This window comes from Ursus americanus, chromosome 3 (genome assembly GCF_024610735.1).
Source record: "Ursus americanus isolate L20-20 chromosome 3, mUrsAme1.1.p, whole genome shotgun sequence".
Classification (NCBI taxonomy): Eukaryota; Metazoa; Chordata; class Mammalia; order Carnivora; family Ursidae; genus Ursus; species Ursus americanus.
In genome coordinates this window covers 45,493,396-45,518,802 of record NC_142129.1, presented here as the reverse complement: position 1 = coordinate 45,518,802, position 25,407 = coordinate 45,493,396, and the positions used below count along the sequence as shown (strand labels likewise).

The following is a 25,407-nucleotide window of genomic DNA, read 5'->3' as shown; positions in this document are numbered from 1 at the left end:
CCGACACTGTCATCCTTGACTCCATTTCTTACCCACTACCACCAGAATAGTGGGGAAGCCTATTGGCTTTACACGCCCATAACCACCTTTTTCTACCCTTGCCTGCCCCCAGTTCCCAGGAGTCTATCCCAACACAGCAAGCAGAGGGATCCATGAAAATATGAGAGCTGGTCCCCACATTGCCTAGAATCCTCCACTGGTTTCCCACATCACTCATAATAAAATCCAGTCTTCACAGTGGCACACGAGGCTTATAGACATGGCTTATCTGGATTCCTATCAGTGCTCTGATCACCTCTCCTGCTAGTAATGCCTACACTCGCCGCATTTCAGACTCAGACACGCCAGACACACTCCTGCCTTGGAGAGACTTGGCAGTGGCTCCTCCTTCTACCCCATGCATCCACCTGGCTCCCTCCCTTTCCACCTTCAGGTCTGTAGATCAGAGGGCGTGGGCACAGACCAACATGCAGCACCTAGAACGCTGGAACTCATGCTATGAAGGATTAGTAGGAACAGCGTCCCCTTCTCCAAGTACCCAGTAGAGCGGCATCTCGAGTAGAGGCCTAGATGAACACACCACTGGGGTTCAGCTACAGGACACCTTTTTATAGGAAAATGTGAGAATGGCCTTGCAGGAGAAGAATGAAAATTTTAGATTCAGATTCCAGCTTGCCCAGCACTTGGACTTCCTGGAGGATCCCTGGCCCGTGAGAAGTTGAGTCCCGGCACAGGATGGGAGAGAGAAGGAGCCCTGGGGCCATCACCAGACAGTCCTGATTTTCACGCCACTGGACGCTGAGCGTTTCAATCTTTTTATTTTGAAATGATTAAAAGTTAAGAAACAAGAGTCCAAAGTACCATTCACTCTGCTTTCCCAGTGGTGACATCTTATGTAACTGTAGTGCAATACTGAAACCGGGAAAATGGCCAGTTGACAAGACTACAGACCCTATTCAGTTTCCACGAGTGTCTAAGCCCACATTCATACTCACGTATCCATGTGTGTGAGTATAGCTGGATGTCAGAGTTTTTCTGTTGGTTTTTTTTTTTTAAGATTTTATTTATTTGAGAGAGAGAACGTGTGTCTCACATGCACGAGAGAGAGAGAGAGAGCAGGATCAGGGTGAAGGGGCAGAGAGAGAGGGAGAAGCAGACTCCCTGCTAAGCACGGAGCCCGATGCAGGACTTGATCCCGGGACCTTGGGATCATGACCTGAGCTGAAGGCAGACGCCTACCTTTCTGAGCCACCCAGGCGCCCCTGGATGCAGTTTTATCCCATGTACAGATTTGAGTAACCACCCCCAAAATCAAGATACCATCTAACTTCCTCCTGCTGTCTCCTTGTACCCATGCCCCCCCAGCCCACTCCCCATCCCTGTCCCCTACAAATATCTGTGCTCCAGATTTATGATTTTGTCATCTTGACAACGTTATATAAAGGGAATCAAACAGTATGTAACTTTTTGGCATTGGCTCCCTTCACTCCGCATCACCTTCTGCAGATGCTTCGAAGTGGTTGTGGATATCAAGAGTTGGTCCCACTTTTACTGCTGAGACGTACTCCGTGGTATGCAGTTCCCACAGTTTCGCCATTCACCCAAATGAAGGACACCTGGATTGTTTCCAGTTTGGGGCTATCATGAACGAAGCTGTATGAACATGCATGTACAGGCGTGTGTGTGAGTGCATATTTTCACTTCTCCGAGATAAATGCCCAGGAGTGCAACTGCTGGGTCATGTCTGCATGTTTAGTTTTTTTTTTTTTTTATTAAAGATGTTATTTGTTTATTTGACAGAGAGAGAGACAGCCAGCAAGAGAGGGAACACAAGCGGGGGAGTGGGAGAGGAAGAAGCAGGCTCATAGCGGAGGAGCCTGATGTGGGGCTCGATCCCAGAACGCCAGGATCACGCCCTGAGCCGAAGGCAGACGCTTAACGACTGAGCCACCCAGGCGCCCCTGCATGTTTAGTTTTTTAAGGAACCACCAAACTGTATCCCAGAGCAGCCACACCATTTTATATTCAATTACCCCCCCTCTCATCTCCCTCCCTGTCCACCTCCACCTCTGACCCATATATTAGGTTGCATTTCCTAGAGTTTTATATAAAGGAAATCATATAGTATGTATACTTTTTTGATCTGGCTCCTTTCACTCAGCATCATTACTCTGAGATTTGTCCAAGTTGTAGCATGTATCAAGATTTCATGTCCGGGGGGCGCCTGGGTGGCACAGCGGTTAAGCATCTGCCTTCGGCTCAGCTCATGATCCCAGGGTCCTGGGCCAAGTCTTACACTGGGCTCTCTGCTCAGCAGGGAGTCTGCTTCTCCCTCTGCCTGCTGCTCCCACTGCTTGTTCTCTCTCTCTCTGACAAATAAATAAAATCTTTAAAAAAAAAATACGAGTTCATTTCATTCTCTTGTTAAGCAGCAGTCTGTAGTACGGAGAGACCACAGGCTGTTTATACATTTCCCTATTGATGAACATTTGGGTTGTTTCCAGTTGTTTGGCAATTACCCATAAACCTGCTATAAACATGCAAAAAAAAAAAAAAAGTGATTCCCTTTCTCCACATTCTCACCAGCATTTGGTGTTGCCATTATTTTCTATTTTAGCCATTCTGAATAATGCCTATTGATATCTCACTGTGGTTCTAATTTGCATTTGCTAATGTTAGTGATGTTGCGCATCTTTTCATGTGCTCGTTTGTCACCTGTGTCTCCAGTTTAGTGAAACATCCATTCATGTCTCTTGCCCATTTAATTTTTTTTTAATTTATTCTAGAGAGAGTACATGTGGGGTTGGAGGGCAGGAGTGGGAGAGGGCAAGAGAGGACCTTAAGCAGGCTCCATGCCAGCACAAAGCCCAACACAGGGCCTGATCTCACAACTCAGAGATCATAACCTGAGCCAAAACGAAGAGTTGGATGCTAAACCGACTGAGCCACCCAGGCGCCCCATTCCCATTTTATAATTGGATTTTTTTACTATTGAATTTTGAGAGTCCTTTATATATTGTTAAGTATAAGGCTTTGTCAGATACGTGGCTTGCAAATATTTTCCCTGTCTGTAGTTTGTCTTCAGTTCCTCTTAACAGTCTTTTTCAGAACAAAAGTTGTTTTTTTTTTAATTTTGAAGTCCAATTTAGTAATTTTTTATTTTATGGATCGTGCTTTAGCCGTGTCTAAGAATCCTTCACCTTGCCCTACACTGCAGAGAGGTTCGATATTTTATTCTAAAAGTTGTATAGTTTTACATTTAAAATCCATGATCCATTTTGAATTAATTATAGTGCAATGGGAGAGGCAAGTTTCACTCTGTGCCTTTGCACAAAGGAACTCTCCAGAATGAGGGTAAGAGGAGGTCCCAGGAGGATAGCTGTGTGCAAGGCACAAAGGATAAACAGTCCAGACTGGAACCGTGTGACAAAAGGGATAGCCATGCTGAGGACGGCCACCACCATGCCCTCTGCTGCAGCACCATCTGACCATCACCAAAGCCAGGGAGTCCAACAAGAAAGAAGGGGGCTCAAAATCCAGGAAATGGGGAATCCAACTCAAGACATTCCTAGGAGGAGGCTGTGCAGCAGGCCAGAGAGAAAGATCAGTCCATCTGGAAGGAGAAGGAGGTGTCCAGGGGTGATAGTTTGGGGAAAACCAAAATGGAATGCATATATATCGATTTGATTGCACTTGTAGAAAAGTGTACCAAGAAGCCATTGGAAGGCATAAGAAAGGACTAGAAAGATGACCAATTGAAAGGGAAGAGACAAAAGTAAGAAAAAGCAAATACAGTGATCTGTACGCTATAATGCTTAGTCTGAACAATATTTATACAGGCACAATAATATTAACATGGAACAGTCAACTGAACAAAGGCTGTAACATGACTCTAGTGGGAAAATGGGAGAGGGAAGCAGAAGGCACAGTATAAGAGAACCAAGTCCTCAAATACCATAGTAGGAAATTAATAGAGAATGTCTAATATTGATAAATCAAAAGAGAGCACACTATACATACTATTTAGAAACACAGAGATGTGTTAACGCCAGGAATGAAAAGCCAAAGTTGTTGAAAGTGGTTGGGGAAGGGAACATGGGAAGGAAGGAGATAAGAAACTCCTATAATTGGCTATAAGCCTTTAATAACATTTGGCTTTTAACCTGCCTGTGCATATATTACTTTAATAAAATAAAAGCTAGGGGCACTTGGGTGGCTCAGTCAGTTAAGTGTCAGCCTTCAGTTCAGATCATGATCCCAGGGTCCTGGAATCGAGCCCCACGTCCGGCTCCTTGCTCAGCAGGGAGCCTGCTTCTCTCTCTCCCTCTGCCTGCCCCTCCCCCTGCTTGTGGGCGTTCTCCCTCGCTCTCTCACTCTCTCTCTCTCTCAAATAAATAAAATCTTAAAATAAAATAGAAGCTGATTTTTTAAAACAAGTAGTGCCATGCTGTCTAACACAGCAGAGGACACGATGCTCTTGTTCGTTCCCTCCTTTGGGCACAATTCGCTGATGCAGGTTATATATCAAGATTCCAGGAACTAACGGAGCAGCACATGTGAAACCTATTCCTTGGCTTGTGCCCTAGCCACAGTCTGCTAGCGACCTTCCTTCTAAGGATTTTGTCTTATGATTTGTTAAGCCTTTTCTGGTAACATTGCTTCCAAGCGTAACTGAGCACACTTCCTCCTTTAACTACAGGTAATGCAATTTCAGTGCAGACAGGATAAAGCACATTCTTGAATCACATGCAGAAAACTTCTGCTTGATTTGATTTCATCATTAAGTGTGTTCCTGAAAAAAGTTAGATTCATACAAATAGTTGTGTATTAAATACTCTCCAGTAAATTTTAACTTCATATTCGTGGGGGGAGGGGAATCTAACCCCAACCAACAACAGAGACAGTGCTGTCTTCAGACTCTCTATCATTATTTTCAAAAAGTCCTTGGAAGTGATTGATTCATACAGTTTGTTCTCATAATTTTCCCACACAGCCAATGAAAGAAATTAGTCAAGGAGAAACTAATGTTTGCTGAGTGCCTATTATGGGTCAGGCACTGTGCTAGGACTTTAATAAAGGTATTGTCTACTTTAATCTTGGCAACCACCCAGAGAAGTAGATAGTATTATCCCCATTTTACATTTAAGGAAACCAGAGCCTAAAGATATTAAGTGATTTTCCCAAAGCCGCACAGCTAGTAATTCAAACCGACCATCAAGTCTTTTCACAAGAAATGTATGTAATTACAATTCCCAGCGTTAATTTGAGCTTTGAGTGCTCCGTGATTCCACTGGGCTTTAATATTTAAACAGCCACATATGATTTAGCATTGTTCCAAGTGGGAAACTTAGAAGACACTGACCCCATCAGAATTTTTAAAGTATGACGATCTTTTTTGATGTAATAGTCTTGAAACCAACAAATGTCTATTGATCTAATGATTAATTAAAAGGCAATGTGAGATTCAAATAGCAATATGAGAAGAACACTGTATTAGGGAAAGAGTAACTAAAACCGAATCAAAATAACCCCCCCTTAAGAAGTCTCGTGACCTTGAGCCAAATGCCGCAGCTTTCTGTGATAAAACTGTCAGACTTAGTAGCTGTGTCTCAGGGTTCTTCTGCCATTTAAAAAGGCGAAAAGAATACTACCCACTTTTGGAGAAGCCCACAGTAAAGTGAAAAGCCCATCGTACGAATTTTAAACTGGCCCTTGTTACAAAAGGTTCAGAGCTGCAGCTCCAGCAATTTCTCCCACCACGTAAATGAAATGACAGCAAATGGATAACCCTAAACATTCACTATGAACGTCCAGTGTGAGGTTTACCTGTGTTAGCACTGAGCAGAGTTAAGTCCCAAAACTTTGGTGACCTCCCCCCGACGGCCTGACACTGATAAGCGCAGCTATTTTTTACAGATTTCTAACTATGTAAGTTTGACACTGGCCTCAATGCAGGTGGGGAAACCAAAAGATTCACTTCCAGCTTCATGTTACCCTCCATCAGATACCCACCTTCTACCTGTATGCATGTGACACAATGAGCTGACACAAGGACCACAAAAGAGAAAATAGAACCTGGCAAATGGAGCATAACCTAACCAACCCCTTGAAAAGAGAAATTAACAACAGCCGATAGCAATTTACCCCAGCCCTGACCTGGAACCAGGTGACCAGCCAGAGAACATTACCTTGGATGGTAACACATGATTTTTATTTACTTCGATGATTTTCTAACAAACAATCAAGTTGAATTACCTTTGTTTCCTGACTCACGATGTGCTGGGGAGCCTTGCTTGTTTCAAGATGTCGTGTCCTCCAGATCGTCCATGTATTCCCTAAATACAATATTTAATATAATCTCAGCAGCCATCCTCTGGTATCACATTATTCTGCCCCATCCATGTCCCACTGCCTCACGCATCTCCTTCAAAGGGCTGCAACATAATAGTATTCTTTCCATTTTGTAACAAGAACAACAAAAATCTATCCGATAACTTGGTCCACTTACACTACTTACATCCCAGAATTAAAATCAGGCTATTATGACATGTAATAACAGATTGAAATTTTATTACATTGCCATTTTCATCACATTTCTTTTTATAAGTCAGTCATATTATAACCAACAAAAAGCATTCATATGTATGCATTTGATGGCCACTCATTCAATAATATTAAGAACTGTTATAGTCCGGCAGCATGTCACATCCTGAAGATTCATTTAATGACATGTCTTAGCGCTCACGGAGACACACAGCATAGTGATTAGTTAGGTCCCTGGACTCTCAAATTTCCCCAAAGTCAAATGCTGGCTCTGATACTCACTAGCCGGGTGACTTCAGGCAAGTAATGAAAGTTCTTAGTGTCTCAGTTACCTCGTCTATAATAATAACGATGCCTATTTCACAGAGCTTTCAGGATTAAATGAGTTAGTATTTATAAAACAGAACCATACCTCATACACAGGAAGTGCTATGGTCATTATATAAACTGCCATTAAATAAAATGGAATTCATTCTCTAGTGAGGGACTCAGACAATAAACAAATAAATAAGAAAATTCGATCTAATCGTGGGGACAAAACCAAGCAAACAATTTACAATATAATTAAAACACACCCATTCCTGTCAGCAGCAGGCTGTTATTTGGATGAACTCCCCTGATGAAAACAGTTGGGCACCAAAACATCTTCAGTTTCTGATAGCCTCGTGGAACAAGAGGGACGGAATTATAAGCATAGGGCTCACCCAAAGGAGAGAGATCCTCCTGTTCTCCACCCAAAAGGCCATCACCTCAGGGCTTGGGCAACTTAGAAGTAAGCTGTCCCCATGCTTCCCACCCTCCACAGGTCTGCATGGACAATTAAGTTGCTTTAGAAGAGAAAAGATCTGTTAGGAGGTTAGGGGAATAATGAGTGGATTTGTTCCCGGGGGGGTGACTATGGGCTAATGCTCACATAGCTTTCGTTGCCCCAACTCCTCAAGCCATGAACTTAGCGTAAAGTGGTCCCATCTAGTAGAGCCCCCAAAATCTGGAAAATCCTTTCTACAGTAAGTTACCTTTGCTTTAGGCCTTAACTCTTCATACAAACAGTTTTTTAAGGAAAATGAGGAGCATACAATAATATCCAGGAATACAGAGAAACAAGATTGACAAGTAGGAGGAAGAGTGGGAAGTTAGGAAGGTCGGCTGGTGTTGCTTGAATTTCAGAGAGAGGCGGTGGCACTGTACCTATCAGCCTTGCTCAGGTCAAGTGTAAAACCAGGTGATTCGTAATACTCTGTGACTAGCGATTCTGTATATGCGTTCATGTTAACCTGACAGGGGACAGGATGAGTGGCTATAAAAAGCAGATCCCAGCTTCAGGCACAGGTGTAATGACCACTCTCTGAAGTTTATAAACTAAATCCAACAACACTGATGTGAAAACCTAGAAAGGAGAAAGGGAGTATCAAACTACAGGACACTGGTGACTAGAAAGGAACAGGTCATGGGAGATGAGCATCTAATTTTCTTTTCTTTTTTTTTTTTTAGATCCTCAGAAGACTTAACTTTTTTAAATTTAAATTCAATTAGCCAACATATAGTACCTCATTAGTTTCAGATGTAGTGTTCAATAATTCATCAGTTGTGTATAACACCCAGTGCTCATCACACCACATGCCCTTCTTAATGCCCATCACCCAGTTACCCCATCCCCCCACCCACCTCCCCTCCAGCAGCCCCCAGTTTGTTTCCTATAGTTAACAGTCTCTCATGGTTTGTCTCCCTCTCTGATGACTTCCTATTCAGTTTTCCCTCCCTTTCCCTATAATTCTCTGTGCTGTTTCTTATATTCCACATATGAGTGAAACCATATGATAATTACCTTTATTTTGCTCAGCATCATACCCTCCAGTTCCATCCATGTCGATGTAAATGGTAAGTATTCATCTTTTCTGATGGCTGAGTAATATTTCATTGTCTATGTATACCACATCTTCTTTATCCATTCATCTGTCAATGAACATCTGGGCTCTTTCCACAGTTTGGCTATTGTGGACATTGCTGCTATGAACAATGAGGTGCAGGTGCCCCTTCAGATCACGACAGCTGGGGTAGCAATCCTCCTATCAGACAAAATAGATTTTAAACCAAAGACTGTAGTAAGGAATGAAGAGGGATACTATATCATACTTAACAGGTCTATCCAACAAGAAGATCTAACCATTATAAATATTTATGCTCCTAATTTGGGAGCAGCCAATTATATAAACCAATTAATAACAAAATTAAAGAAACACATTGATAATAATGCAATAATAGTAGGGGACTTCAAGACCCCCACTTAAAGCAATGGACCAGTCATCTAAGCAGAAGATCAACATAGAAACAAGGGCTTTGAATGATACACTGGACCAGATGGACTTCACAGATATACACAGAGCATTCCATCCTAAAGCAACAGAATACACATTCTTCTCGAGGACACATGGAACATTCTCCAGAATAGATCACATACTGGGTCACAAATCAGGTCTCAACTGGTACCAAAAGATGATTATTCCCTGCGTATTTTCAGACCACAGTGCTTTGAAACTTGAACGCAATCACAAGAGGAAATTTGGAAGGAACTCAAACACTTGGAGGTTAAAGAGTGTCCTACTAAAGAATGAATGGGTCAACCAGGAAATTAAAGAATTTAAAAAATTCATGGAAATACATAAAAACAAAAACACAACTGTTCAAAGCCTTTGGGATACAGCAAAGGTGGTCCTAAGAGGGACATAGTAATACAAGCCTTTCTCAAAAAATTAGAAAAGTCTCAAATACACAAGCTAACCTTACACTTAAAGGAGCTGGAGAAAGAAGAGCATCTAATTTTCAAAGAATGGAAGCATCCATAAAAGAAAAGAATGAAGGGGGGGGCGTGTGGGTGCCTCAGTCTGCTAAGTGTCCAACTCTTTTTTTTTTTTTTAAGATTATTTATTTATTTATTCGACAGGATAGAGACAGTCAGCGAGAGAGGGAACACAAGCAGGGGGAGTGGGAGAGGAAGAAGCAGGCTCATAGTGGAGGAGCCCGATGTGGGGCTCGATGTGGGGCTCGATCCCATAACGCCGGGATCACGCCCTGAGCCGAAGGCAGACGCTTAACCGCTGTGCCACCCAGGCACCCCTAAGTGTCCAACTCTTGATTTCACCTCAGGTCATGATTTCAGGGTCATGATGTAGACAGGCTCTGCACTCAGCAGGGAGTCTGCTTGAGATTCTCTCTCCATATCCCTCTGCCCCTCCCCCACTCCTCTCCCTCTCTCTCTCAAATAAATAAATAAATCCTTAAAAAAAAATAAAGGAATGAAGGAAGGGAGGGAAAAGAAAGGATGAAGAGAGTAAATATAAAAATAGGGGCAAAAAGAATAGATATTAACCAGGGTTAGCCCTGGGTGAAATGAATGTAAATGACCTTTATTTTCTTCATTTTGATTAGCTGTATTTCTTAAATTTTCTCATTGTGTGTTTTCCATTGCCCAGTTCCAACTATAAACGCTTTAAGGGAAAATAATCAATTTCCCAGCCTCCAAAGCAATGACAGGTTTGCGAGTATTACAAATGCCAGGCTTAACCTTGAAAGTTCTTATTTTAATTTTTAGTATGCAAATCTTGTCCTCTATGAATTCATTCTCTTTTGCCTTTCAGTATTATCATTTATTGCATTTAAAGGTGCACCTAAGAAAGAACCAATTTAATTAAAAATAGAAAGCGAGAGAGAGGAAGAAAATGTCCTTACTCAAACCATCAACAAATTTTGAAAAATAAAAAATGACAAGATAAAATATTAAGAAAAATAAGTGTTGCCCAAACTAAGCATATTTAAATTCTATAACATTAAAAGTCACCTACTATTCACTGGATAGATAAATCAACTTTTCAGTCAAAGTGGCTAATTTTATAGATGCATTCCCTGACTCTATAAACTTTCCCATCACTTAGACATTTCACGAAATCCTCCTTCCATGAAGAACTTTCCACATTGGTCAGGAAAAAAATTGTGACAATACTGTGTTTTTTCCCTTTTGAACAATATCATTTTTTTTTCTCTAACTCTAATAGACTATATCAAGGAGGAACACTTTTTGACTGCTAATAACAGGAAACTATATTTAAATCTGTGCTTAAATCATAGAAATATATATTATCTCACTCAGCTAGTAGTCTGGAGATAGATGGTTCCAGCGTTCTTTCAGCTTATCGATATCATCAAGACCCAGACACTTCTCACACTCCCATAACATCATCCTTAGCAAGTTGGTTTTTATTCCCATGCCTGTTGCCTCACTGTTGCAATATCGCTGCTGCAACACCAGACATCACATCCTATGCCTAAATGTAAGAATCAAGGGTATAGCAAAAGATATTCTTCTCTCAGAAGGCTCTGTCCTTTATCCAGGGAAGAAACATTTCCAGAAGTCTTCCTTATGGCCCCAAAAGTCAGAACTGGATCACAGGGGTACTCCTAGGTACTGGGAGGCTGTGAAAGTATCTCCTTTTTAAGCTTCCTCCTTGATCCAGTGTCTTCCTCTGTAATGAGATGGCAAGAGGATGACTTTGTCCTGTCCTCCGCTCCCAGTGGGTGACCTGCCTCTGTTCCAGTCCTGGTGCTCTGACTGAAAGTTTACTCTCTAAAACTAACCGCAATAAATATGTGAAGTCTCCTCACTTTCAAATACACACTGTTGTGCATATCACTTAAAAATCCAAGAATGCTAAATTAAGAAACATGATATAGTCTTCATATTTTATCATAGTTCAGGCATTGAAATACTCTATAAAAGTTTCTTTCCACCAATTCTACATTGTAAGTTATTTGAGGAAGTCATCCTGCCTTTCCCTATTTTTATGCTTCAGAAAGTCCTCAGAACAAAGATCCTCGGGTGTCAGTTGCTCTATACCCACTCCTTCAGAGGAGTTATTCATGACCTCAAGGAACATCAAAATAGTGCTTTGAAAAGGAAGAGCATCCTGGGAGATGAGGCAGGTTTTATCTCTGCTTTCATTAGTGAAAATGATCATGCCAATGCCTTTCCGCCCAACCAATAAAAAGTGCACATATGTTTCCAGGAGCAAAAAGCGCCCTGAACCCTTGTGGAAATCCACTGGTTCACTTCCTCTAGCTGCTCAGGGCTCGATTTGTCCTCCCCAGGTGGAGTGCCTGTCCCCTGGACTTCCAGACCTGAGGGAAGGAAATTCACTTCCTCACTTCGACGTTTTAAGAGCCAAGACCACAGGCCGCAGTCTAAGGAGCTACTGAAGACCGCAGGAGCTGGATCAGACCTCCTGGGTTCAAATCCGACTCTGTTACCCAGCGCGCAACTTTGAGCAACCATTTAGCTTTCAGCTCTAGGGTCTCCTCGCCTCTCAAGTGAGGAAAACAACAGCACCTACGTCCTAGGGCTCCCGTGAGGAGTAAATGAGTTAACCCCCAGAAAGCGCTGCAAACAGCGCCTGGCTGGCACACAGCGAACTTGTTTACATTAACGCCTTTCAACTACGACTGCCTGCAACTCTGCAACATTTTGCCTGGGTACGAAACAGCTCCTGGGAATTACAAAACTGGAATCCTGGGAGCTGAGTGGCCATGGCTAAGGACCCGGAGAGGAAAGGAGAAAAGAAATCAGGGCAGGGGCAGAGGGAGAGCTGGGGCGACATTTATCCCGCGGAGCCCACCTACATACAGCCTCGGTCTCCTGGTCTACGGTCTCCTCCACCGTTTCTTCTCTGAGAAGGAGTCGCACGCGCGAGCGGCGCAGCCCGGCGTTTCTCCAATCAGACACCCCAGGCTGGCGCCACGTATGTAACCTGATCCAATCTCGTCCCCCGGAGGGCGGGAACGCGAAGTTCCTACCTGCACCTGTGGCAGCTGTGGCCGCCTCCTTGGGTGTTTGTTGTTGGGTTTTTTTTTTCTTTCTTTCTTTCTTTCTTTCTTTCCACTCTGACCCTGGGTTCTGGCTTCTCGAATCACTTGGCGAATAACCAGCAGGTGGGCAGATAGAGGTCTTTTTCCCGTGCAGAGGACCGACGTGTAGGCAGGTTCAATGCACCAGAGTGAGCAGCCGAAGTCCCATCTCCCCGCGGCTGCCGGGCGGCGCTAGCAGGGAAGAGGGCACGCGCGCGAGAATGAAAGGCTCGCTAACCGGGAGAGCCTGCCTGGGCATTCACCTGGGGCGGTGAGCCTGGCACCTGTTCGCCAGGCGCCCTCCGGCCGGAGCCGAACGCGCCGCGAGCCCAGAACTGCCGCCACGGCTGCGGCGGCAGAAGTTGGAGGCGCCAGGGGAGACCAGCAGCAGCAATCGGCTTAGCTGGACTGCAGAGATTTCGGCTGACACACCTTCCAGAGAGAAGCCCGACCTCCCCAAGACTGCGCGGGAGGGACGCTGCCCGGGCTTCCAGGTTGTCCCCAGTGCACTCCCTCCGTTCTCTTGGAGGCGAGGGCGACGCGGAGTCGTGGGATACTGGGAAGCCTGAACAGGTGAGCGATTAGGGTGATTCTGCGTCCTCCAAGACAGAGCCCATTGCGGGGTGTCAACCTGGGGTGTTCCCTCCAGCTCCAGGGGGAGATGTTGCGAGCCGCAGGCGCTCTGCGTACATTTGCGTAATTTGCCGTCTTTCCCTTGAGCGATTAGTGCAAAGCGTTTCGGCGCACACGGTTGTGGAAAGGAGAGTGTAGGGTGGAAGACAGAAGGCGGCCATAAGGACACCCGACCACCACCACCAATGACTAACTTGGGGGTGCTTCTCCGATCTGTACAATAGAGGGAGCAGGATGTTTGCAAACCCAACTGCAAACTGTGCCTGGGGGAGTGGGTGCCTTTTTACGGGAAGACTTTTGGCGGTTTTATCTTCTATTGTTTTCAAGTCGCAGCCCGAGTGTGCCCTCGGGGCGCCCTGGGGAGGAGCCGGGGCCCAGGTCTGCGGCGGAGGCCGCCGCGCCGCGTCGCGTAGGCGCTCCAACTTTCCCAACGGTTCCGGGAGCCGAGCCTCCAACAACAAACACCTCTAAAGTTTCGCTCCCCAGCGCGCCGGCAATCTCGGGAGCGCCAGGCGCGTGGGATGGGAAGGAGCCCAGAGGAAACCTGGGAAATGCTCTGCGGCGCAAGCGAATCCAACGCGTTCGTACAGCTAGTGCCCATAGTCCCAGCCCAGAAAGCGCTCACAGGACTCTCGCTTCCGATTATTAGCACGTTCAGTGTCAAAAAACAGCCTTTTCGCTCCGCAGAGCGCTGGTTTAGAAGCCGGGGAGAAGCACAACGGTTTGGAGTTCCTGGTTGCGCACAGCAGGTTTCCTCTCTGGAGGGAGGAATTGCGGGGGAAAATACCCAACCCAGAAATCTTTCATTTGTAATTAAAATCCCAAGAGTTGAGTTGCCTGGTGCAAACAGGCTCGGTGCATATTTGAATACAGAACTAAGAGAAGAGGACATTGGCCTCTTGGCCTCATCTCAACCATCCGCTGGGGGTGGCTTCAAAGAGACGTAAGATTGGTCTCTGGGGAATAAAAGGAAGCGTGGGATGGCGGTTTTCACGGGAAGTTAAGTCTAGACTGCTTCTCTGAAAGCGACAAGGCAGAAGTTCTGTCAAAAGCAGAATTTAAAAGAAACAAAACACCGTGAGCTTGTCCCTCGCTCTTATTGGCATGTAAATCCCCCTGAAAAATCACATTGAAAAGGATCCTGTGACAGAAGTCTATGGGAAAAAGCCTTTGAGGGAAATTTCGGAACTGTTGGCAGGGGTCAGTGCTCATCTACCGCGGGGACGCGCTCGCTGCCAGGCGCCCTCCTCCCAGGTGCTCATCCAAGAGGGGGGCCCCTCTGGGCCAAGTGGGTCACCTTTGGCCGTCCCTCTACAGTCAGTCAAGGTGACAGGACGGCCAGCTTCGCTCTCGAGCCGGGTTCATTCAGAGGCCGGGGAACCTCCCCTGGGCCCCCTGCCCCCCCCCCCCCGCGCGCTGACCCCCGCACTGGCACCGGAGGCGAGGCAAGGGTTGAGGCGGGAGAGTGCCAAGCTATCTGGAGACCAGACGGTGGCGCCCTGGAGGCCACTCGTCCGCCTTCGCCCTTTGGGCGCAGCGCGGCCCTCGGAGGACCGCGCAGCTCCTGGTGCACGGCTGCGGGCTCTCGGACCCCTGTCGATCGCGTGCGGGCGGAGCGAGGGGAGGAAGTGCAGTTGGGGGCACGTGACTTAGACCAACCCTGTAACCAAATTCTGTTTGTTTGCCCCGCACAGGCCGCTGCCTAGCTCCCACCCCTCAAACAGCCGGCGTCGCCAGGAGAGCCGGCCCTTCCCCCCGGCCGCGCCCCGGGCCCCTCGGCCGGCCGGCCATGGCCGACAGCGGCGGCACCGGCAGCTCGGGGCCCTGGTGGAAATCGCTAACCAACAACAGGAAGAAAAGCAAGGAAGCCGCGGTAGGGGCGCAGCCTCCCGCACAGCCTGCCCCCGGGGAGCCCGCGCCGCCCGCGCCGCCCAGCCCGGACTGGACTAGCAGCTCCCGGGAGAATCAGCACCCCAATCTCCTCGGGGGTGCCAGCGAGCCCCACAAGCCAGACAAGTTGTGCGGGGACAAATCGGGCAACAGCCGCCGCAATTTGAAGATCTCGCGCTCTGGCCGCTTTAAAGAGAAGAGGAAAGTGCGCGCCACTCTGCTGCCCGAAGGAGTCAGGTCCCCGGAGGAGGCGGGCTTCCCTGGTGACCCGCACGACGACACGCAATAGCCAGAGCGCTCCAGGACTGTGTCTCTTCCCACCACTCCTCCCTATCCCCAGTTCTAAATCTGAGATTTCTGGCCTCCCTAGTACTTGGTGTCTCATCCCACCAACTTCAGAGTGTTCACGCAAGGCCTCCCCGATTTTATTTTCCTGGGAATCGAAGTGTCCACTGAGTTTTCAATATTTCATGACTCAAGGAGGCATTGAGTATTTATCTGTGGTCAGAGAAGATACCTGCCACAGAGGAAGCTGGCGTAATTATTTTTTTTCCAAAAGGTCTCCCGTGGCCTCCACCCCTTGGGCCACCAGGGGAGTGAGAAGGATACTTCTCTGAGTTGGTAGCCCAGCTGGGACCGCACAGCCCCTCCAACGAGGAAGCCCTGCTCTGATTCAGAACTCGCTATTGGAAAGCAGATTAACGCCAGCGAAATGCGCTTTAGACGTACTTGGGTAGACTCAAACCTTAAGTGAAGGGACTAGAGAGGGCAGGAAACCTTCCGGAGAAGTAATTTGTCTAAGGCAAGGTTGCTTTTAATGTTGAACTACAAAACTGTACTGCCTATTTTAGTGTGGACTATTAAAATTGTTGCACTGTAAAACTTAAGGTGACTTTTGTGTTTTTTCCATTGCAAGACTGAAGTCCGTCATACTTAAAGGCAGGCATACAAAAATCCAAAGTGACAGAGTTAATCATTTGCCACACAACAGAACAGCTACTCTCTCTCGGAAAGCTACAGGGAGGAGAACATTTCTGAAAGCTAGTAACACCCAGTCTGGAAGCAGTTGGCCCAATATCTCTATTTACTAACTAAATTTGAGGAAGGGAGGGAGAAGTACTAAATACTCCTAAATTCTCTTCGTTACTTCAGTACATCTTCATACAGTAGAGTAACTCACAATGCCAGTAATAATTCTTTTTAGTATCCATCGTTAACCTTACTAACAATTGTCTGGAAATACTTAAACAGATGGACTGAGCTCTTCGTTTGTGCAAAGCTGGCTTCTTTTCCCACCCCTTTGCTTCAAAAGTTTGTTTCTTTAGTCTGACTTATGCATTTATCTGGTTTCAAAGCCTTTAGACGTACTAATCTGAAGATTCTGAACAAAAATTTACCTATTTGCTTTTGTTAGGAACTTCAAGAAAAGGAGTAAATGAATACCACTTGCTTTCAGCAAATTACAAGAGAGTTATTGTAGTTGTTAAGGGCCACTGGGATCACTCCTATCACAATTCATTTCATTTATAACCATCCAGAAATACATAGCAAGGAAATTCTAGTGGTCAAAGTATATGTGTGTGTGTATGTGTGTGTGTGCGTGTATACACATATATTTCAGATGATTACAAGCAAGAACTTGATTGGAGCTTCTGAATGTGTTATATAGAAAGAGGCAGTTTTTTATTTCTCTCAGTAATTGATAAAATAGCAAAACAGGTTCATTGGCTAAAAGAGATTGAATAACGAAATTTGATGAAAATAGCTAAAATGGACTTAAATTAGTGAATCGAGTTTGGGTAATAATACAGTTTACCATTTGATACATGAGTCTCCACATACCAAAGGCTTAACCCAACAGAAATTGTTCATATGAGGATTATGAACACCTTACATTAAAAGAGAAAATATATGAGGTTTTTTTTTTTTTTAATCATGAAAAGACTTTTTGTTGTGTATTTAGAACTGGGAATACATGACCAAAGTCTCATCAGTGTGAGCTTCCTGGATGAGGAAGACTTTGTATTTAGTTTAAAGTGGGCCTCCCATCTCTAGACTCTAATGAAGAAGAGGGAGAGGGGCATGTGCTGGAGAAGTTCGTGGTAAGGAGGGGACAGGGGCAGATCACCGGGAGTCAAGCAAGCAGAAGCTGCCAAATAAGGCTTTGGAACACCTTCATAAGGCATTTTAACTCCACTTTGTAGAAAGTAATCAAAATTAAGGTGCATATCCAGAATATTTTTCCCGTCCCAAGAGGACCAATAGATTAGGACTGTACCCATTTATAAAATCAAGCCTGCAACTGCATAATTTAAAAACTTTACACTAACTCTTTCATTCATGGTTTTATTGTTTAAAAAAATTTTTTTTAAAAATTCCTTTCAATTCACAAAATATTGGCATTTTCCCAGGTTCTGTATCTTGTTTGGGATCACATCCAAGACTATAATCACTGCAGATAATCCATAGCAGACATATAGCAATAGAACTTATTCACATAACATCTTTACCTCACTGTTCTGGAAGAATTGAAAACCATGCTAATGGCAGTTATGACAGCGAGTGTAATACACAATCTCCAGTTGAGGTTTGTAATTACAGAGTTTTAAAGGAGTCCTAATTATGCAGTGGGAGGAATGCACTGATTTAATCCCAACTCCGTGAAATCAGAAACCAAGCAAAATTGGTGGGATGAAAAGATCATGGGTAAGATGAGATAATTTGACAAAGTGTCTTGCTGGGATTTATATGTTTTACAGATGATTAATTACATTCTCATACCATGTATACAGATTTAAATGTTTTAAACCTCAAGATAATTTATAGTAAATCAAGGGAAAGTGTTGAATTAAATGTGGAGTTAGATTAGAGACTTTTGCTTTCTTTAAATCGGCTTACGAATGGAATTTCACCCACAAGTTTGAAAACCATTAAAGAAATTTTAACACCATGCTTTCAAATGATATGGGAGGAAAAGGGACAAAAATCTTCTTGTGTGTTTGCTAAATGCTTTCATAACCATGATAATTATATACACAGGGTAGTTTTCGCCTCTGTGACTCTCCTTGCTGAGTCGTGACTCCTATCACAGGTCACCTGAACGTCCCTTTGTGTTCATACTTCCATTGTTCCCATTGTTCCCATTGTTCATCCCACTGTGATTTGCATTTCAAGAGCAGAGACTCTATTTTGTGTATGCAGTTAGGACATTCTGCTTCAGTATAACACTGGGAAGTACTTTTTGTGCTTTGAAACACGTGAACTCAGCAAGCCTGATTTTGCCACATCCTTAGAAAGGAACTATAACCCTAATGAACAGTAGCACTGGCTAAAACTTTGTCAGCAATAGTTCTCCTGAGGGACACCTGGGTGGTTCAGTTGGTTAAGCGTCTCCCTTCCACTTAGGTCATGATCCCAGGGTCCTGGGATTGTGTCCCACGTTAGGCTCCCTGCTCAGCAGGGAGCCTGCTTCTCCCTCTGCCTGCCACTCCCCCTGCTTGTGCTCTCTCTCTCCCTCTCTCTGACAAATAAATAAATAAAATCTTTTTAAAAAAAAATAGTTCTCCCGAGATGCTCAGAGGAAAATTTTGGTGCCTTCAAATAGATAAATAACAAAAATGAGCCTAAAGAATTTCAAATAAAAAGTGAATCAGAAAGGAATAAGTAAAAGAGTGGGATAATTATACACAGTGGTCACGGGACCCTTTTTATGAGGAAAAGAGAGAAAGAATATTATTTTTCCCTAGCTGAGTCAGGCCAGCCAGATGTCAGAAACTAACACACAAAAAACTGGCCTGATAGATACAGTAAAGGAAACTGATCTTTGAAAAGTCTATTTGATTCATGGAGCATTTTATCATAATTATACAGAAATGTAGGAGATTCTTTCTTGGAATAAGCTCAAGTTGATCTCCATGGCAAGTAGAAAGTGGGACGAAAGACATTTTATACTGTTTGAGCATCAGCACACAAGTACTGGAAACAAGTACGCAGCCCTGGGAAAACTTTGTCACTGATAAGGTGGCTGTCCATTAAGGCATCATTCTTCTCCTATCTTCTCTGTAGTCCCCCACCCCATACTCACTTTGCCTCTGAGCCATTGCATGTGCATTCCCATTAGGCTCGGAGTCGTAGAAGAGGGGGTGCCAGGAGGCACGGGGCCTTCCCTGGCCTCCTGCAGGCACAGCACGTTGATGACCACTTTTGACGGTTGTCAAAAGATGGCCTTGCGGACTTGGAATATGGGAAGAATAGCGTTCATGATGAGAGAAGATTATCACTAAGGAGATAGGATGTAAGGAAAGAACGTAGGCCTTCCCTAGCAGAGGACAGCCGACCGTTTGTAAAGAAATGGAAACAGCTACAGATCACGATAAATAAGACAGAGGACAGAAGTGATCCTTCCAAGTATTCAAACCAAGGAATTCAACTCTACTTCCAAATCGAATTGCGCAGCAGATGACAAAATCATGGACCCATCATTACCACGTCAGAGTTGTTGAAAAACCTCATGCAATAGAAAAGACCCACGAGGAAGTGGCTTTATCTGGGATGTGTAACAAGATTGTTACCGGTGAGACAGAAATCTCTGACCCTAAAAGTAGAGAGGGTCATGTTGAAGAAGCCAAAGGTCCCTAACCATGAGAGCAGCCACCGACTGACCTGTCCGTTGAGTAGGGAATGTGGGGCCCATCTTGGACCTCCTCATGCCTTTTCTGAAGGGATTTTCCTTGAGTTACAATACCCTGGATTATTAATTTCTTTCTAGTTCCAGTCCACAAGTATAACCGCTGACTCGTACCCTACAAGAATGGCAGCAAAAAGTTCCCACACAGTTTCCAAGACACTCAATCATAGTTGTCTCTGTGACTCGCTCTTGAGTCTTGGACCATCTGATGTCGGCTTATTATTCTGTAAAATGATGGGATGGAGGCCATATTCCAGCTTTAAAACTCTCTGAGTATTCTGCTATTTTGAGCAGCTGGTTGTAAAACTAGTTCATACAACGCTCATTGTTTAGTATAAAACACAAGGGCACCACCTGTTCAGTGCTGGCGGCCCGGCTCGGGAGCCAGGAAGAAATAAACTGCAATAAGGGTACGGCCTTATGGTGGGGTGCTACCAAAACCATGTCGTCTTCTGGCCCAATAGTTGGGGTGATTCTGCTCTACAGAAACATTGAGGCTCGTTACTCGAGTTAGAATCAAATATTTAACAGTTTGTCCTGTTACCTCTGCTTAGCATATTCTTTGCCCACCACCTGCCTGGCAGAGCCTCAGTCTACCTTCAAGATTCAAGTGTCTCCCTCTGGGTAACTGTCAGGGACCTCCTTCCCCCAAAACACAGCTCCTGGGAACATGTATGGGTTGTACCTTCAAGCCTGTGTTACCCACCACCACGGACCATATTATGTGTATGTGATCATGTGTCTCTCTGTCCCTTTAGTCAGGGAGCTCAGGGAAATTCAAGGGGCAATGTTTATTCTTCATTCCCCCATATGAACTCCTGGACCATCCTCTAGGACATGGACCTTCCAGGTAGGTAGCATGTGCAGCTAGCATATAGCTCTTGGTGGGGCCATAATTTTTTCTCCTCTAGGGAGACAGGCTATGTCTGGCTGGTAGAGAAATGTCTGAGGGCTGTGAATCAGCCAGAATCTGATCAGGAGAGAGAAAACACAGAGTAATTTGAACAGAGAGCATTTAATATAAAGAATTATTACCCATAACAGGGATGGCTAGTAAGAAATAATGAGAGATTGGCCAGTAGGAAGTAAAGAGAACCCCCCAAAATACAGGAATAAAGATAAAGGACAGCCACTACCCAGGAGCTGAGATAGATTGCTCTTGCCTCCAACTGCCCCTGACCCAATTAGAAAGGGTACCGCCATGAGCCACTGACTGGCAGAGAAGTCGCTGTGGTGCCACACTGGCAGAATGTGCTGGAAATAGACCTTCTAGAACTGGTCCTGTGTGCCAGGGAGCACTAAAGCACTAATCACTTAATTATTTGAACCCCATGGATAAAAATACAGGAAACATCACTGCATTAATACAGTGTGGGAAGAAATTTAGATTTCTGTAGGTTGGCAACATTAGTTTCAAGAGGGCAGTTGCTTGCCATAAAGTGGTTTTGCAAAGTGAGAAAAAGGTACTCCTTCCTCTGGGTAGACTTCGGCCCTGACACATTCCCACAGCAGACCCTCTCGTGCATTACACAACCCACACAGCCTTACATAGCAGCTTGTGAGTCCATGAATAGATGGAACGAGGCCCCAAAGATGACAGGATTCAGGAAAGGACAGAATGGCCTGCCTGACTGGAAACCCAGGTCCTAGACCCGATTTTCTAACCAGTAGTTGTGTGATCTCAGGCAAATCACCTCCTGCTCCGGGCTTTCATTTTCTCACTTACAAATGAGAAGTTCAGACACTGCCAGTTCAAAAATTCTATTATTGTAAAGTGTATCTAAAAGAAGTGGTATCTATGTTTATGTTTAAGAAACAAATCAGATCTCCAATACCTGCAACAAATTCCAGAGAAACACTGCAATCAACATGGTGTCCCTCACCATAGACATATTTGGGGGGAGGGGCTGTGATCCCATCCACCCATATCAGCTCCTCCAGCTACTTGAACTCTCCTCCTCTGTACACAGTGCAAATCCTAATAGAGCTCCTACGCTTCCTTTCAGTTTTAACTACGACATCAGTTGCTCCAATAAGAGCCCCCAGATGGAGTTAGGTCCCCTCATCTGGTTCCCTGCATGGACCACACAGGATCCTATCCCACAGACAGTATTGTCCCTTTCTCCACCATCAGATGGTAAGCTATTTCAGGGAAGAACTCTGATTCTTACAGGCTCTGCTGTGCCCAGCACCGTGCCCAGCACATAGAGCTCACTGCTGAGCCAATGAGATTTAAATCCAATTTCCTGCAGAAGTAGAATGATGTATACTAGTTAGGACAGTGGGCTCTGAAGTCAGATGGGTTAGATTTAGATTCTGGGAATCTATCTGGGAAACTGTATGAGTTACATAATCTAGCTATGATCCAATTTTTTGTTGTTGTTTTTTTGTTTTTGCATTATTTGTGGGGTTTTGTTTTTCTTTTTTGTTTTCCCCCAATTCTACTAAGACATAATTGACAGATAACACTGTATTAGCTTAAGTTGTATAATACAACATGATTAGATATATTTATATGTTGTGAAATGATGACCACAGTAAGGTTAGAAAACATTCATCACCTCACATTGTTACCAATTTTTTTTCTTGTGATGAGAAGTTGTGAGATCTACTCTCTTGGCAACTTTCAAATATACAAGACGGTGTTGTCAACGATAGCCACTCTGCTGTACATTATATCCTCAGAGCCTTTTAATCTTATAAGTAGAAGTTAGTACCTTTTAACCACCTTTACCCATTTCCCCCACACTTTGCCTCTGGCAACCACCAATCTGCTATTTCTATGAATTTGATTTTTTTTTTTTTAGATTCCACACATAAGTGAGATTATCCAGTATTTGTCTTTCTCTGTCTGATATTTCATCTAAGCTTTAATTTTTTTCATCTTTAAAAATAATTGTATCCAATTCACTGGTTTATTAAGGTTGCATGGAAAGGATACATAATTGTACTCCACACGTGGTAAACTCTTCATCAATATTATTATTATTATTATAATCAAATTTCAATTCTATTTATGCAATATTGGTACAGAGCGAGGAAGTGGGAAGGTATAATGTGGCTTGTCCCAAGCCCTGTATAACTTCGAAGAGGACCCTGAAGCAGTTTAGAAATTAAAGCCTTTCTTATAATTTTACAAAATCCAGGGGCACTCCCACCAGCTCTCTCTGACAGCTGATCATCTGAAACAGTGTCATCTTTAGAACTGTTTACATGTTAGGAAGAAGTCGCAGATGTAATGGGCCTTGCTGATCTAGAAGGAAAAGCAGTGCTCAGGATGCAACCACAGTCTTACTGTTGCAGACTTCAAAGTGATATTTTCCTTCTGCTGATTTATTTTTCTTATCATGTTATTAATACAAATCCATCACCAATCCTTTGGAAAATACTAAATAAAGACTTCTCCGAACCCCACTACCCAGAGTAAGCACCATTGAGTGTATTTTCTTCCAGTTATTTTTTAAACACATATTCTATGTATGAGTTTGTGTGTTTAAAACTCTGAGATGAAGCTTTATTTTTCACCCCCCCCCCCCCAGCTGAGTGAGGGATGATGGGGAAGGAGAGGTGAGCATCAGCCTAAAATGATTGAGGTAAGATCATTACTTTGTCCCTCCGGAGGCCGGGCCATAGGAAGCCTCTGCACAGCACCGAACCCTGTTGACACATCCGTCCTGCAGGCAAGTCTCCTGGGCGCACCTGTCACTCAGCCCGTCCAGAATCTCCTCCTCCCAGTGGTTCCAGCCAGAAAACTGGAAGTCATTCTTGGCTTCCTCCATTCACCAAATTCATCAGTCTGTTCTGTATTTCTAAGAAACTTTTTCGAATCTGAACATCTCTCTCCATCCCTCTTGCCACTAAGTGAAAGCAACCCTACCCCCACCCCGGTTTCTTGTGCCTGGCCCAGCCCAGTCCAGCCCCCTACTCACCTGCCATCTGTCTTCACTCCTGCCCCGATGCAATCTATTCCCCAACCCACCACGGAACGAACTTTTTAAAAAGTTGACAGCTCTTTAAAAATCTTTAAAAATATTTCAAATTGGGACTCCTGAGTGGCTCAGTTGGTTAAGCGTCTGCCTTTGGCTCAGGTCATGATCCCAGGGTCCTGGCATGGAGTCCCACATTGGGCTCCTTGCTCAGCAGGGAGTCTGCTTCTCCCTCTGCCTGCTGCTACCCCTACTTGTACTCTCTCTCTGACAGATAAACAAATAAAATCTTTAAAAAATATTTTAAAAACTTAAAAATTTCAAAATGTTTCCAAATGGAAAGTTAAGCCACGCATCTCCTTCCTCTGTTTAGTGCTCTCTGATGAGACAATACCCTCAGGATAAAATCTGAAACCATTAAAAGTGCCTTAAAGCTCACACCCTGCCCTCCAAGGTCGAGCCTCAGCCCCCCTTCACCTGCACCCTCTGTCCGGTGATCCCTCCGAAGTAGGCCTGTTCTAGTTCACTGAGCAACATTCTCTCTTCTGTCATCAGATCCTGGCTCCCGTTCTCCTGGCTGCCTGGAAACCCTTCTGGGGATCAGGTTGTTCAGGGACCCACAAGCTTGATGAACCCCCTTAGATCAGCTTTTTCTTTGCATACTTCCAGGTCTCCGGAGGCCACTTCTGTGACTTGAGCAGCCACATGGAGGGGACTCCAGTGGGGTTACCTTGCCTCCCCGGCTGCTTTCCTTGTGAGTATATGGAAGTGACAATTCCACTTCGTGGTGTTTTTGCATGAACTAAGTCCACGTAAAGCCTCTCTCTGACAGATAAGCTGTGCAGCCCAGAAGAAGGCCTCGGTAATATCGGCTCTTTTATTCTTACTGCTGAATGATGGCTTGCGATGGCCTGGAGGAGTTACCACGGTAGTCTGCTTGAGAAACTGAATGTGGAGGCTCCATTCCCTAGGGGAATCCTAAGAAGTCTGCATTCTAGAAAATTGTCCTTGTTCCAAAAACTCAAGGACAGGTGGACATGGGGGAGAGTCTAGGAGATGGAAAGAAGGAGAGAAGCACAGGTGCAGGCCCCGAGATGGGGATGCTGTGTCATCATCTTTATATTCAAGGAGGTACCCTAAACCTGGGATTATTTAGTGAATGCATTTACAGTGTTGCCAGATCCCCTAACGAGGGAGGTTAAGTTGGAAAATGAGGAGGCCATTAGCCCAGTAGTTAGATGCAATGGTCTGTGTCAGGAATGCCTAAACATGGCTTCAGGTGTCTCTGGGGACACCACTTTGTGAACAAAAAATCTCTAAAGCCTGAGGAGTGATCCCTTTCCCTGTGTTTCTGATCTAGAAGACTAGAGACAAGGAACCAATTTATTCCCCATGATCCACAGGGTTTACTCAAGCCGTCCCCTGCTGTGTAAACGCAGGGGGGACATCACCTGGGACAACTTTTGCAGAGATGATGATGCTGGGACTTTAGGGCAGGCCTTGGGTAGCTCACTGGCAGTTCCCGAGAGGGTTTCAACACCTCTGAGACTTGGCTGACCGTCCCTGGCAGGAAGTCTGTCTCAGTCTGAGTTTGCAGAAGGATGTGTTTTAATTAAAGGCAGCTGCTCATATTTCACCCTTGAACATATTCTAAGTTTCTTTTACATTGAGGCCAATTCTTAGGAATTTGATGGAGAGATGGAGGTGTGGGGTGGTAGGGCAGGGTAAGGAGACAGAAACAGCCACAGAGCAGGACATGCAGCCTAATGAGGGTCCCAACAAGCATAAGAGGTCTGAAAGGAAGTGCCTGACATTCCCCAGTTGATCGTGATGAGA

The 25,407-nt window shown here is 44.8% G+C and overlaps 1 protein-coding gene and 1 long non-coding RNA gene across 5 annotated transcripts in view; one reads left to right on the top strand and one right to left on the bottom strand.

Annotated features, from left to right (window-relative positions):
- Positions 1 to 12,377, bottom strand: part of LOC123789124 (uncharacterized) — a 43,575-nt gene extending 31,198 nt beyond the window's left edge. For 2 of the 4 annotated variants that reach the window (XR_006778684.2, XR_015723921.1), the window contains exons 1-3: positions 12,207 to 12,282; positions 8,369 to 8,609; positions 6,256 to 6,335 (exon numbers count right to left, since the gene is read on the bottom strand). This is a non-coding gene — a long non-coding RNA (uncharacterized LOC123789124). Of the gene's footprint in view, positions 1 to 6,255; positions 6,336 to 7,118; positions 7,931 to 8,368; positions 8,610 to 12,206 lie in introns of all 4 variants that reach the window. The other 2 variants (XR_015723922.1, XR_006778682.2) reach the window with 2 other exon arrangements.
- Positions 12,319 to 15,845, top strand: PRR15 (proline rich 15). The gene is made up of 2 exons (XM_045792952.2): positions 12,319 to 13,008; positions 14,763 to 15,845. Exon 2 carries the CDS (start codon positions 14,858 to 14,860, stop codon positions 15,245 to 15,247), a length of 390 nt encoding a protein of 129 aa, XP_045648908.1. The 5' UTR covers positions 12,319 to 13,008; positions 14,763 to 14,857; the 3' UTR covers positions 15,248 to 15,845.
- The last annotated feature ends 9,562 nt before the right edge of the window (positions 15,846 to 25,407 follow it).